General features: G+C 51.5%; 1 protein-coding gene across 1 annotated transcript in view; it reads left to right on the plus strand.

The window, feature by feature from the left end:
- Positions 1-14,088, plus strand: part of PLXNA2 (plexin A2) — a 205,157-nt gene that overhangs the window by 171,567 nt on the left and 19,502 nt on the right. Inside the window, exons 14-19 of the mRNA XM_029935352.1 lie at positions 5,000-5,117; positions 6,972-7,108; positions 8,006-8,173; positions 8,316-8,409; positions 12,896-13,135; positions 13,761-13,904. Of these exons, the coding sequence (XP_029791212.1) occupies positions 5,000-5,117; positions 6,972-7,108; positions 8,006-8,173; positions 8,316-8,409; positions 12,896-13,135; positions 13,761-13,904 (901 nt within the window). The remainder of the gene's footprint in view (positions 1-4,999; positions 5,118-6,971; positions 7,109-8,005; positions 8,174-8,315; positions 8,410-12,895; positions 13,136-13,760; positions 13,905-14,088) is intronic.

The following is a 14,088-nucleotide window of genomic DNA, read 5'->3' on the forward strand; positions in this document are numbered from 1 at the left end:
GGTCAGAGTCAGAGGAGGGAATTCTCAGGCTTTGAGGACCCCATTGATGTCTGCTCACCACCTTAGGGGAGAAGGAGTCATTCCAGTCCTTCACACCGGATCCCCCCCCTGATACCCTGATCCCTGCAAGGACTGAATCTGAGAGGAAGGACTGGCTGGGGCTACACAAAAGAGATGAGGGAGAGAAGAAGGGAAACTACAGAGGCTGTGGAGCTAGAGAAGAGGTAGAAGCATTTGGGGCAGGAGGCTGGACAGTGTGCGGAGTCCTTCCTGGTCAGAGGAAGGACTAACCTAACCCTGCCAGGCTGGGCTAGACCCTTGGTCCCACTGACCCAGAATCCACCTGGGCTTCAAGGGCCTGCCTTGGGCCTCCAGACACAGGTCTCTCCAATGTGGTGAGATGGCACAAGACTCCAAAGGAAAGGGTTTGAGGGACCAGTGGGTGAGGCTTTGAGCTGAGACATGTGGACTCTTAGGCAGCCGGACATGGAGAGCTCATGAGATCTGGAATTCAAACGTGTTCTAAGTCCTGCCGGCTCTACTGACCAGCCCTGAGGCCTTAGCAGGCTGTCTGGTGTCTCAGGCACCATCAGCCTCATGGAAATCATAATTCCTACTGCACGAGTTTTGGGAGGAAATTCAGTCATGAGAAAATGGAGACTGTGATGTACTGTAGGAATGGGAGACAATATTCTATCTTTGGAATCAGATCCACCACCCTCACCCAGGGAAAGGGGGAGAAAGCGCCTGAACCACAGGTGAGGAATGAAGGGAGCCTAGGGAGGTGACTGGTCAAGGCTGGTGGCCTGGCACCCTAGGAAGCCTCTCTGCCTTTTTGTGGGGCACGGTGTGGGCAGGAGGGGGCAGGCACCTCAGCTCGTGCAGCCCTAGTTTCCAGCCGCGCCAGGCTCATTACCACTCTCAAGGCTTCAGAGTTTGTTAACATCATTAAAGCTTCCATCCCAGGCAGTGAGCAGCAGGCACCATCATTACAGATGTCTGGGAGAGATGAATTTGGCTGAACGGGCCAGGGCACTGTCCCGCGCGCGGGCAGGATTAGTGGGCACAGTAATGGCCCGCCATATGCTTATGCCACACCATCTATCACTCAGCAATTAGGTAAATGTTGGTTAAAAGGCCCCGCTTAGTCCTGCAATCAGCACCCCACTGGTCTGTGGAGGGCCAGGTGATTCCGTCACAGGACGTTTTCTGGGTGATAAGACGCAGGTGGGAGCCGAAGCTCCCCACTCTCCCCCCCACCCCCCGGGGACAGGGACACTGTGTGAGGAGGACTCCGCTGGGGTCCTCAGAGCCGCCTCTCATCTGCTGCCCCTGTGAACTCAGTCATGGCTGGCTGGATGTTAGATGCATGTGCTCCCCATGCCCGGGGATGTATGCTCATGCGGAGAAAGGTACCATCCCTGACGGGCTGTGGGAGGTGGTACCGTGTGCAGGACGAGGGCACTGGGCTGGGAGCCAGGAGCTCAGCTATTGGTGAGTGAGCTTGGGGCAAACCACTTTGCTCCCAGATTATCAAATGTCACATCCAGGGGATGGAGGAATGGAGAAATAGACATCCTTAAGATGTCAGAGGAGTCAACTATATGCCCTATGGAACTGCACATCCCACCCTTAGAAAGTCTTTTGGTGCCACCAAAGTGTCTTCAGAAGCTCCCTGTCAACAGGGAGGAGTCAAACTTCCAAAGGTTGCAGGTGGATAGTTATTTAGTTAAGCTCCTCATTTTACAAGGGAAAAATGTAGGCATCCCCAGCTACCATCTCCTTATAATATATCAGGGAGCCTAGAGCCACCAGAGACCAGGAGGAGGCCAAGAAGACAGGAGGCCTCCAGAAATCAAACTACAGGAATGTGGCCAACTCATAAGGCTTGAAGAAGGAAGTAGTGCACACACTGCTGCCCGTGACCATCAACACCTGGGAAGGTAGGGGTGCAAGCAGTCAGCTCTCAGAGTCTTAGCAGCCCAGCTTGGGCTTCCCCACACTCCCTATACTTCCCAACACCCCAGATAGCCTCAACTGCACCCCAGCATTGCCACCATGTCCCCCCTGTCCCCTCCCCAAAATAAACAGAAAGCATTCCATTAATTCTAGAAGCAGTAGAGTAGAATAGCCAAAGGCACAAGCTTTGGAGTCAGGCTGACCTGGCTTTGAATTGTGACTCTGCCGCTGTGACCGTGGACAAGTCACATAGCAGCTCTGAGCCTTAGTTTTGTTTCTCATAAAATGGAGCTCATAAGACCCGCCCTGCAGGAGAGCTTGAGATGACATGAGATCCTGTCTTGTACAGTGCCTGCTGTGATCACAGCTCAGTAAATTGTAGCTCTTATGGTTAAGGTACCAAATCTACCTTGGCCCGACCATCATTCCTCAGGATAACCCTTTTTACTCCCTATAGTCTCCCCTGCTTCTTCCTCTATCTTCCTCTCTCTCTGAGCTCAGAGAAGGAATACCTACAAAAGATAACCTAAAGATGCCTCTCCAAACTTCAGTGCACACCCAGAGGCCCGGGAGTAAAAGAATGGAGAGTTAGAGGTCATTGGGGTTCTTCTGTGTGCTTCCTGATTCCTTAGGATTCTCTCCCAGTTCTTTCCTACCACCCCAGACCCTTTCCTACAGCCCACAGCTGCCCCCTGCCTGCTCCCCACTCACAGGTGGAGGTGAACCTCGTTCCACGGGTGGGGAGAGGCGTCAGCCACAGTGCCGAGGAAGGGAGAGCCCGAGGTGGGCCTCTGGCACCTCACCGCAGCCCAGCACCTGCCCACCTGCATCATGCCCTTCCAGGGGGGGCACTCAGCCTTGGACACTTGGGCAGTGCTCCTGTCCCATCCATCCCCCTTCTTTCAGGTCCCTGATAGGTAACGCTTATCTCTTGGCACATGAGCCCTGAGTAAGAAAACATTCTAGAAAAGACGGCATACCAAAGGGCTCCAGGCCAATGTTAATTCCCTACAGAGAGAGCTGAATGGGCCATTCTAGGCCTTCTCCTCTCCTAGACAGACCCCTGGGCCTCAGGAAGAAAAAGGATGCCCATGACCTTCACATGTTCTCGTATTTCCTCCCTCCATGATATCCAGCCTGCCATGATGTCTTCCTCCTTTTTTCAGGAGGATGACTCTAGCACAGAGTGGGGGGCAGGAGGAGGTGATTGAGGGACAAGAAAGCCGAGATTAGAAGAGAGGAAAAGAGATTTATCTGCTCCCCCTTCCCCTTTGTTCTTCTCTTCTGTGATGGATGACAGATTCTCCTCTGAAGCCTCTCAGGAGTGGGGAGGCATGGCTTGCAGGACGGCAGGGACCCCAAACAGGTGCAGGCGCTAGGCCCCAGGAAACGGGATGAGAGATTTGTTACTCCAAGCAGGTAGCAGCATGAAAATAACCACACACAGTACCTTAAATTAAGCTTCTCAAATGCTCTGCTAATAAGGTTTAAGAAGACAGTTACGTGTAAAATACTAATTGATCATCACTATCGGCTCTACTCTGGGTTCATAATTAATTTATTTATTCATAGAGAAAGGGAAGGGAGGCTATCCTTCCTTGTGCATTCAGTACTTTCTTGTTGAATCTAATATGCTAAACGTAATAAGACAGTTATTGCATGTTAAGTAAATATTCACCAGGAGTTAAAGTACTTATTTGGGATTAACTGTTATGAAGGAGGTGGAGATCTGTGGAATGCCTTGTGTGTGAGCGTGCCGGGTATTTGTTTAATGCAAGTTTTATTACATTGAAATGAAATCTCTGTTTAGTTACCTTCTTCCTTGAGAAGCTGTGGCAATAAGCGCCTCCCAGTTAGACACGGATCTTCCCCACGGGGCCAGCATCATGCTGGGGTCTGTGCCCCAGCATGTTCTGGGGTCTATCTTTTTGATTCCCCACTGAGCAAACGACCAGGGACACCAGACTGCTCAGAACTCTTCCGCGGTGTTGGGAGGAAATGAAAGTCCTTTCTTCTGTCCCGGGGTTCTCATTTGCCGAGCTTGGTGGGACCCCATGCCTTGTAATTATAATAACAAGCAAGAGAGAGCCCCCCGCCCCGAGAACCTGATTTCTTCCGTCTCTCCCATACCTTCCAGCTGCCTGCCCTTCCCAGAAGGCTGCTGTGGCCAAGGCAACCCGTCTCTAAATGTGCTTGTTGTAACTGATCTCAGGCACCAGGGGGGTCATCACTGGGGGTATTGATCTGCACTTGATGAAAGAAAACGCCACATCCCCTCTTCCCTCCAGCTACCTCTCCTCTTAATGTGAGATGTGACTTCCAACCCCGAGGCTGGTTCACTGCCTCGCCGTTGCTTGCCGGCCAGCCTAGTGCACTCAGACTTTGATTAAGTGGGAGTCCAATGTCAACTGCGGTCCTAATGAACTCATCCGCCCCCACCCCTCCTCCTGCTGCCGCAGGTCTCCGCTCCTCCCTTTGGCTGGGAGCTCCTGCTTTGGGCATTCACTATCTCATCAGATTATCTCTTCCTTTTTTAAAACTCACTATAGGAAACAAACCACAATTGAATCACCTTGGTAAACAGGCTGTCTCTCACTCCTTTAGGGAGAGTTGCAATTTGGGCTTGTCACACAGGAACACTAAATTACTGCCCCTGGGCCTCTCTGTTGGACATTGGGTTTTATCCACAAATATTGGGTAGCTACCCAGAGTGAGGCATTTCAGGAGGACTGGGAATCCAGGTTGATTCAGGGAAGGAAGCCGCAAAGCATTTGGAGGCACACTGGACTTTAGAGGTGATCTTACTCAGCTTCTCACTGTACAGAGGAGAGGCTGAAGCCCAGAAAGGGACAGCACGTTACCCAAAGTCACACAGCTAGATGGGTGAGCGAGCTGCATCCTGTACAGCACCAGTGCAAGTGTGTGATGAGTCATTCGGTGGAACAGGGGTGGGGGGTGGCGGGGGAGGGGAGACGAGCAGTATAGGCAGGGATATGGGCTCTGGCCAGGCCTCTCACGGGAAAACTTGCTCTCTCCTCAGGATCGTCTGTGAGATGGGCCACGCTCTCGTGGGAACCACCTCTGGGCCCGTGCGCCTGTGCATTGGCGAGTGTAAGCCAGAGTTCATGACCAAGTCCCATCAACAGTACACCTTTGTGGTGAGTACTAGGCTGCGGGCCCCCAGCCTGTTCTAGGCTTCTCCCACCTTGTTCTAGACTTCTCCCACAAGGACCCCACACCCCCCTCAAGCCAGGGGTAGGATGGATGTGTGACTGATGGTGCTATAAGAGTCCCAGAGAGTCACAGACCAGAGTTCTAAATAAGGCAAAAGTCAGGTCTTTCTTAGAAAGTGGCTCCTACTCCTAGGGTAGGGAGGGGCCGCCCCTTGTCCTGCCAGTGTGATATTTTCGTCTCATTCCAGCCTAATGAGGACAGATCTCCTCAGGGACCTAATTAAAAAGGTCTATATTTATCCGCATGCTTTGTTTTCTATCAAGGATATTGTAAGTGGGAGTTTAGAGAAGTCACTTCAAATCCTGCAGGGATGCATGTCTGTGGCAGGACCACGGGAGCAGGGTGTACCAATGAGTCACTCTGTGTGACGGTGTGGTTAGGCGCCTGTGCACACCCTCACACCTAGATCATCTCTTCAAGCCCAGGCAGAAGGGAGTAGAATCACGAGGACTTTCTCGAAGGCCGGCACTGGATTCCTCCAGAATCGATAGCGTGCTTCTGGGGCCCTGGAGTCTGCTGGGGCTGTCTTCCCACTGAATCAGTAACTTGCTTCCGGGGCCCTGGTGTCCTTTCTCCTATATGCTTTCCTATATTGCCACATCGAGTTCTTCATTAAAAAGTGTTAACACCAGTGGATGGGGTCAAACCAGCCTTGCTAAGAGTTTTAAAAAATCATTAGACCACAAAATTTTATTCTCTCTAAAGCATTTTACAGAGTGTTTTAGGTTTTCCAGGCTCTGACTTCTTACCTTGGCATCTCTGCCTTTTTATCGTAGTCATCTTTTTCTCAGATTCGAAAGGACCTGCTGTCTACTTGTTGCCGGCCTCCCTATCTTTGACGCAGGACAGACAGAGTCTCCTGTGAGCAGCAAATACAGAAAGACTGGGTAGAGAGAAAACTGTAGAATGTCCCAGCGGGGAGGGGCTTTAAAGTCCATTTAGCTCACCCTCCTCTCTTGGTATTGGAGCAAACAAAAGCCCAGAATGATCTAGAAGCTTGCTTCAGGGCCAGTGGACATTGAATGGCTAATGCACACTAGAACTCATGCAAGTATAGTTGTCCAGTTAAAAGCACTTTCCACTACCCTTCCTGGCCCTCTAGACAGGAGCAGGTCCTCTCTGATTTAGGTTGGCTGCCTGATGCACTATAGGCCAGATGACGTTTCCTTCATGCTTCAGATTGTACAGCTTAGGGAGTTTACTAGAAAGTCCTAGCCATCTATGAGCCATCCCCCGATGAAGGTGGAGAAAGCTGTGTCTAACAGTAACTGCCAGCGCTCTGTACGAGGCCTGCCACCGTGCCCCTGACATGCTTGGAAAGGGACAGGACATATGCAGGGACCATTAATGGAGGACTTTGGCACCTTGGTGGCCCAACCCAGACAAGTATGCTTTATTCAGCCTTATCGATTTTGTGACCAAAAAAAAAAAAAAAAATCAGTACAGGCTCTCGATAGAGAAGCATTTTCAAATTGCTCTCAATTTGTAAACTAATTGATAGATTAGTTGGTGTTACCTCTGCCTTCCCATTGGTGTTATGAGCATGAGACTCCCCAGGGAGTGAATTGATTCTAAAACGTGGTCCTTCTGCCTTCCCTGGACATGCCCAGAGCCTCTTCTTAGAGGACTCAGTTCCACGAGAAGAGACTAGAAAGGGCAGAACAAGTACCTGCACGCTAAGCAGGGACACAGCCCCTCCTTTGGTCGTTATATCCAGCATGGGTCTGTCCCTTGGGCCAAAACCTGAGTGTGACCATTTCTCTGCTTTTCCCCCAAAGAACCCATCTGTGCTGTCACTCAGCCCCATCCGAGGACCAGAATCGGGAGGCACCATGGTGACCATCACAGGCCATTACCTCGGGGCAGGCAGCAGCGTGGCTGTGTACCTGGGCAACCAGACCTGCGAGTTCTATGGGTGAGACGGGCTCAAAGGAGCACAGGAAAGCTGTGCGTGTGAGGCGGGTGCATGCAGGTGTCTGCCCCTTCACTCCCAGGGTAGGGGCCACGTCCTGGGCCCAAACACCATTCCGGGCCCTGTGAGAAATCCATCCCACTACTCAGCTTATAGCAATGTAGACCACGAGTCAATGTATCTAAGGGCCAGATACTTCTAAAAATAATTAGAACGAGGGCCATAATGGGGAAATTGCCAGAAACTCTCCAGCCACCATCAGGACTGAGCATTCATTAGGACCCCAGGATGGGGACTTGAGAAACATGGAGACTGTCTGGCCTCAGTCCTCAGCAAGGACACAGACTCCTCCTCAGGGCATCTCTTGTGCTTAAAAACTGAACACCTGCTATTGGCTATATACTCCGATGGAGCCTGAGGATATAGAGAATCCTGAGAGAATCCATGGGTGAGAACCCAACTTGCTCAGGATTATCCAATTATCTTCTCCTTGGATTACGAACCCCCTAAGGGCAAGGACTGTGTGTTCACGTCTCTGCATAGTAGGTGCTCGGCAAATACTTATCAAAGGATTGACCAGACTCTAAACCCTGGCTAACTAGCCTATTCTAGAAAAATCCAGAAAAGAAGAGATCTCCCAATGCCCATGAAGCCTTAATCTATTCTCTAATCACCTTCTTCAATGTGTTCTGTCCCTCATGCAACCAGTGTTTGATCTCCAGTAAAAAGAGGCACTGATATACACCCAGAAGGATGTGTTCCATTGTGTAGACTATGAAAGAACAGAGCATTTCATGGGCCATGCATACCCTCAGATGGAGGGAAATCCCCTTTGAAGCCAAAGAGCACTCCTCCTTGCCAGTGCCTTTCTCTCCAACCCTCTCGCTCTCTCCCTGTCAGGCGGTCCATGAATGAGATCGTGTGTGTCTCACCCCCGTCATCCAACGGCCTGGGCCCAGTCCCTGTTTCCGTGAGTGTCGACCGAGCCCGTGTGGATAACAACCTGCAGTTCGAGTACATAGATGACCCCCGGGTGCAACGCATTGAGCCAGAGTGGAGCATTGCCAGGTGAGGTGGAGGTAGGAGGGATACGCCCAGCCGCCACCTGGCATGACGCCCTCAGTCACGTGTGCCTTGTGAGGGACCAGGGGTTGAGGTGGTAGCACTTTGAGAGGGCTTTGAACCTAACCCAGTCTCTGCTTGTTCCCAGTGGCTACACGCCCCTGACCATCACAGGCTTCAACCTGGATGTCATTCAGGAGCCCAGGGTGCGAGTCAAGTTTAATGGCAAGGAATCTGTCAACGTGAGTAACCACTTATCTGCCTGGCCCTCCCTGTAACCACAGTTATGTGTCTGGGTTTGCAAGGTGATGAGGTCCATGTTAGCTCCCTCTTCCAATCAGATGGATTGGAGCATCCATCTAGGGGAGAAGAAAGTAGTTCAAGACCCTGAGCTTAGAATCGGGGCCCCTAACCCTTAACTTTACAAGGACTCTTACAATCACAGTATAATCAGTTCTCATCAGAAGATGATACAATGAGTATAGAAATGTACTGGCTTCTGAGCTTAATAGACAGCACAAGGGGCGCCTGGATGGCTCAGTCAGTTAAGCGGCCGACTTCAGCTCAGTCATGATCTCAAGGCTCGTGAGTTCAAGCCCCGTGCCAGGCTCTGTGCTGACAGCTCAGACCCTGGAGCCTGCTTTGGATTCTGTGTCTCCCTCTCTCTCTGCCTTCCTCTGCTCACTCTCTGTCTCTCAAAAATAAATAAATGTTTAAAAATTTTTTTAAAAAAGAGACAGTGCAAAAGGGTTCCTGTTTCATGCTCTGTTCACTTTGAAGTCTGGTAAGAAGCAGTGTGAAAGGGCAAAGAAAGTCTGGCTCTAGATGGAGACGCTTCTGAATTGAAAGCTGGGCACTGCCATCCATTAGTCATACAACCATGATCCAGTCATTTAACCTCTGCAATCCCCTATTCTCTGCCTGGGTAAACACTAATGATAAGACTTTCCTCGCAGATCTGTAACGCCAAGCCCTTGGCGGGCACGGGGTTGGCGCTGGATAAACGGTAGTCATTTCGAGTGGCTGGCCCCACCCCCATTGTGAAGATGATCAGTTGAACATTTTTTTCCTCTATGTAGAGCCATGTCACTTAAATTTTTTCAAAGACATTTCCTATCATAAAAGTAGAATGTATGAGATGTCATTATACATTTTTTAGTTAGTTATAGTGGCTCCATCTCAGTCTTGTTAGCCAGCATTTTCTGAAACACTACAGTATTCACAGTTATAGGCCAGGAGATGCATTATGGCCACTATTTTTCGTAGAACTGCTATTATTACTGCTTTGACCTCAGAAGATCGAGTAGCTGTGATAGAGGTAAAAAAGATGGTATTGTATCGACAGGCCCCCAGTATTCTGGCGGCTTCCTTAGGAAACACAGAAAGGCATGAAATGACACAGCGTTTGAAGGCTGGCTCTGGGAAGTTTACAGGGATCGTCTGGTCCAACCCCCTCATTGTATAGCTGAGGAAACTGAGGCCAGAGGGAGTAATGGCTTGCCCCCAGCCATGAAGGTAGCTGGGAGCAGAGGCAACTAGATCCCCAAAACCTGGGCTCTTCATTCCCAGACCCCGTGAGATGCTGGGGATGTGGTTATGACATTCCATCATGGCAGACTTGCAGGGACACGTGTATCACACCATTAGTATCCACCCTGGTCACAGCTCTTTGGGCTAGGAGAGCACATTCCTCCTTATCCCAGGGGGAGAGCCTGATCCACCGGAAAAAGGGTCTAAGCCACCACTTCACTTCCAGACTGAAGGCAGTGTTCCCAGCAGCTCACTGACCACCTTGTCAGACTCCGAGGACTAAGTGGAAGGAAGGAAGGAAGATGTGGGGTGGCAATGAGAACCGTGAGCTCACTCCAGAAGGAAAAGACCCCTAAATAAATTAGGCACAGGTTTTAAAATAAAGGTTTTATTATTGCTTAGGTGTGGCAATAAAGGTTTTATTATTGCTCCTGTGGTCAGGCCAACAGCACAGGAGGCCGCTGCCATTGGAGAGATAGTTTGTTATCCTCACAGATCGGAAGGGAAGGGGGCTTCCACATCACAGGGGAAGCACCAGGTTGGGCTCAAAGCAGGGGGAGGAAAGGGCGCTGTGGAAAGAGCCTTTGTTATGGCTCCCGCAGGGAGGAACCACGAAGGCGAGGTAAACAGGCTTAGGGTTGCCCAGTCTGAATCATGTCAGAGGGCTTTGGGGCACAGGGGCTGTCTCTGACTGTCTGGTACCCGGTCTGGTGTGATTAGGGGTGGTGGATGGTTGTTCCAAGTGTGAAAGGAGGAGGTCGGGCGTGTGGGCTCTGGATTGATTGGCTTGCATTAGGACAGCATGCTCTAGCAGGCTGGCCAGTTGTTTGCGGTCTCTAGGCACTGGCTGATCTTGGAAGCGGAATTCCTCCAGGTCGCTAAGGTCCCAGATGTCATAGCAGTAGAAATACAGAAAGTACAAGACATGGTTAAGAGTACAGAGCAAGTATGTGACTGACGAGGTTAACCTCCAAAGCCTGCAGCCTTAGTCCCTAGGGAAGCCTTTTGAAGAGAAGACTGGTCTGAAAAGGCCTTCCCTGTAGCTGACATCCATCTGCAAAGACTGAGGTCCCAAGTGTCCTCTGCCCTCACCAGGGCGCCCCTGCACCCCTGGGCAGGACTCTCCCCAGCATTCCCCCCTGCCCACCCACCCGTACCCCCTCTCTGTGTTTTAAGGAGTTCAGTGATAGTTGATCCCGGTTGAGAGCCGGGCATCCACATCCTGGTGGTGACCTGCCCGGAGCCTGCAGGCTGGTAGGCCTGGAGGAGACGCCTGGGGGCGTTCTCTTCATCAAGCCTGGGTGAGCTCTGCACCGTGTGCTTCTCTGTCAGGAGCTCTATCAGGAGCAGTGGGGACCGAAGTCTTGCTCGGGCCCCAGGGCATCCTCAGCCCTCTGGGTCTACCACTTGCCTCTCGGTTTGGAAGCATCCCCAGTGAGACGTGAGAAGGGCCAAGGCAAAGGCCGCAAAACCCCAAGGAATGTTTGGCAAATAAAGTGCCGATGCAGCACCGGGCACTTAGCAAACAGAGCCTCCTTGTTTGGGAGTGATTTGCTTATTCAGAGAGGAGTCCAGGCTAGGGAGCTGGAATGAGCACCGAGGAAGATGGGGGGAGGCAGGGAGACTGCGGTTGGGTGTCTGTCCCACAGAGCCCTGGCTCAGCTCTGCCCGTGTGACTGCACACACACACCCACCATTTCCCTCATGGCACAGTGTCCCCAGCTGGCCCATGAAGGGGACGTCAGGTTCATAAGGGGCTGCTGGAGTCTGAGCTGAAAGGCGAGGAACGGGCCCTGACCCCTCAACAGGGCGTGCAGCCCTCAGCGGGCTGTTCCGGTGACACCCTTAAACTCCTTCTGGAAAGTGGGGGTTAACACTTGAATTCAGGACTCTGACATAACCTCTGCACCACTGTCAGCCTTTCTGCAATTTCACACGCCGTCTCGCTTTCGGAACCTAAGGCCTGTGTGTGTGTGTGTGTGTGTGTGTGTGTGTGTGTGTGTGTGTGTTGGCCAGACTCACAACACATGTGGACCTGCCAGGACAGTGTGTACTTGAGCAGCAGGCCAAGCTCTCCCAGATGCCCTTGGCTGTTGCCAGGGCACCCAGAGCCCAAACCAGGGCCATGCTGAGCACAAGCCAGGAGGAGAGTGGGTGGGAATCCCGGTTTTGTCCACATGCCACACGGGGATCCCGTGGCGGTTTCTTCAGTCCAGGCACTGCCCTGGGGAGCCCTGGAACTAAACCACCAAAAAAAAAAAAAAAAAAAAAGAACAGAGCAGTTCATGCTAAGGAGGGACCAGCTCAGTTAGGATTTTAGTACAGATTCCAGGTCTACCCAGAGAGGAAGGATGTTATGACCTCAGTATCAGTACCCAGGTACTTCCTTGTGCAGAGCAAGGGGCTCCTGGCTGCCGAAGAGGGAGATCCTGAACAGAATGCTACAAGAGTTGAAGGATTCTTTTTACTCATCAGTGTATTCAATAAACATTAACCGAACACCTACTATGTGCTGGAGGAGTGCTCATCTCATGCTATTTCCTGCTCCCCAACATATACACACCCTGTCTACACTGCTGTCCTGCTTCGTCCTCAAACTCCCTCTTCCCCAGGCCTTTGCTGCCCTTCCCTCTGCTGGGGACCCATTGCCCCCTCCACTCCCTCTCCTCATCTAGGCGAATCCCACTCGTTCCTCAGGGTACATCTCACTCACTCCGTGCAAGGGAAAGCATCCCCGAGTCATTCTCAGACCACAGCCATGTGTGCTCACACACACCCAGCCTCCTCCCCTGCCTGGTCCTTGTACACTAGGTGTTTCACATATGCGCTCATGCATTTAGCAGTGCTCGAACCCCTACTGCAGTCCAGCCCCCCTCTGGGGCTATGTGATAATGTGCATTTGGTAGTTTGTCTCCCCCTCTGGACTGTGACCATGTCACTAGATGGCCCCAGGTCCTCGCGCAGTGCCAGGCACAGAACAGTCCCTTAAACGATGTTGGTGAATGAATAATGACATTAACATGTGTGCCCCCTTCCCAAACTTCATAGTCCTTTATTCAAGGGGCCTCACCATCTAACAACAACCAAGTAACTGGGGGTGACAGGCCAAAGCAAAGAGGGCGGGAGGTGGTAGTGTGACCCCGCCTCCACCACCTCTCGCTCAATCTGCATTTAAGTGCTGCACTTTGGGCCCTCCAGGTGTGTAAAGTTGTGAACACCACCACCCTAACCTGCCTGGCACCCTCTCTGAGCACGGACTACCGGCCCGGCCTGGACACTGTGGAACGGCCTGACGAGTTTGGATTCGTCTTTAACAACGTCCAGTCCTTGCTCATTTACAACGACACCAAGTTCATCTACTACCCCAACCCAACCTTTGAACTGCTCAGCCCTACTGGAGTGTTGGATCAAAAGCCAGGTTCCCCCATCATCCTGAAGGTAAGCTGTGCAGAGAGCAGTGTCCGCCCCGCACGGTGACGGAGACAGCCCCCCTCACTCCTGGCCTTTCCTATTTGCCTCTCTGCGCTCGCCGACTCACAAAGCAGCCATTTCCCTGGAAAGGGGGCTTGTTTATACGTATTGACCCGTCCAGCAATATATCTTGCACTTGGGATTCTCAAGGAACACTTTACAATGTTTCTATTTGTTCACATGAGCTCTGGGACCCCAAAGTTCTGCAGTGCCTGGGAAGTAAACATTTCCTTTTATTGCGTGGCCGCCATAATGTGGGCGCATATTTCGAGGCGTTACAGTGCCCCGGGACAATGCATCCACCTGTTTTGTTACTTTCACTTAATCCCACGTGCTGTCTTCCAAGTGTTCCTTCCCTTCTGGTCTTCCTCCTCATCTCTTCCTCCCTTTCTTTCTCTCCTTCCTGCATTTGCTCTCTCTTTCTCTTGGAATTGGGGCTGTTTGAGGTTTTCTCCAGAAACTTCACCGGGAGTCATCTGTTGGTTTTGGTATGGCTGCCCTTCCCCCACCTCTCTCATCTCTTTTTTAGTAGGCCGTTCACTCTGCGTGCACATGCGTCAGTTGTTTCTGTTAAGATTTCTGTTCTCCACAGGGCAAAAACCTCTGCCCTCCTGCCTCAGGAGGTGCCAAACTCAACTACACAGTGCTGATTGGAGAGACCCCATGTGCTGTCACTGTGTCTGAGACACAGCTCCTCTGTGAGCCTCCCAACCTCACGGGGCAGCACAAAGTCATGGTGAGTGAACCCTCTTCCTTTTATGACTTCCTCCCCTCCTTGCTGTGCACGCATGATCTGTCGTAAAGTGAGGCTCTCCCGTCTACCTCCTTCATAGCTCCTCCTCATCATGTTCTATGTTGAAATGGGTAGAAGTTGAGAACCCAAGAAAAGAAAGGCAGATAGTCAGCAGGAGGTTGTTTCA

This window comes from Suricata suricatta, chromosome 3 (assembly GCF_006229205.1).
Source record: "Suricata suricatta isolate VVHF042 chromosome 3, meerkat_22Aug2017_6uvM2_HiC, whole genome shotgun sequence".
NCBI classification, from domain to species: Eukaryota; Metazoa; Chordata; class Mammalia; order Carnivora; family Herpestidae; genus Suricata; species Suricata suricatta.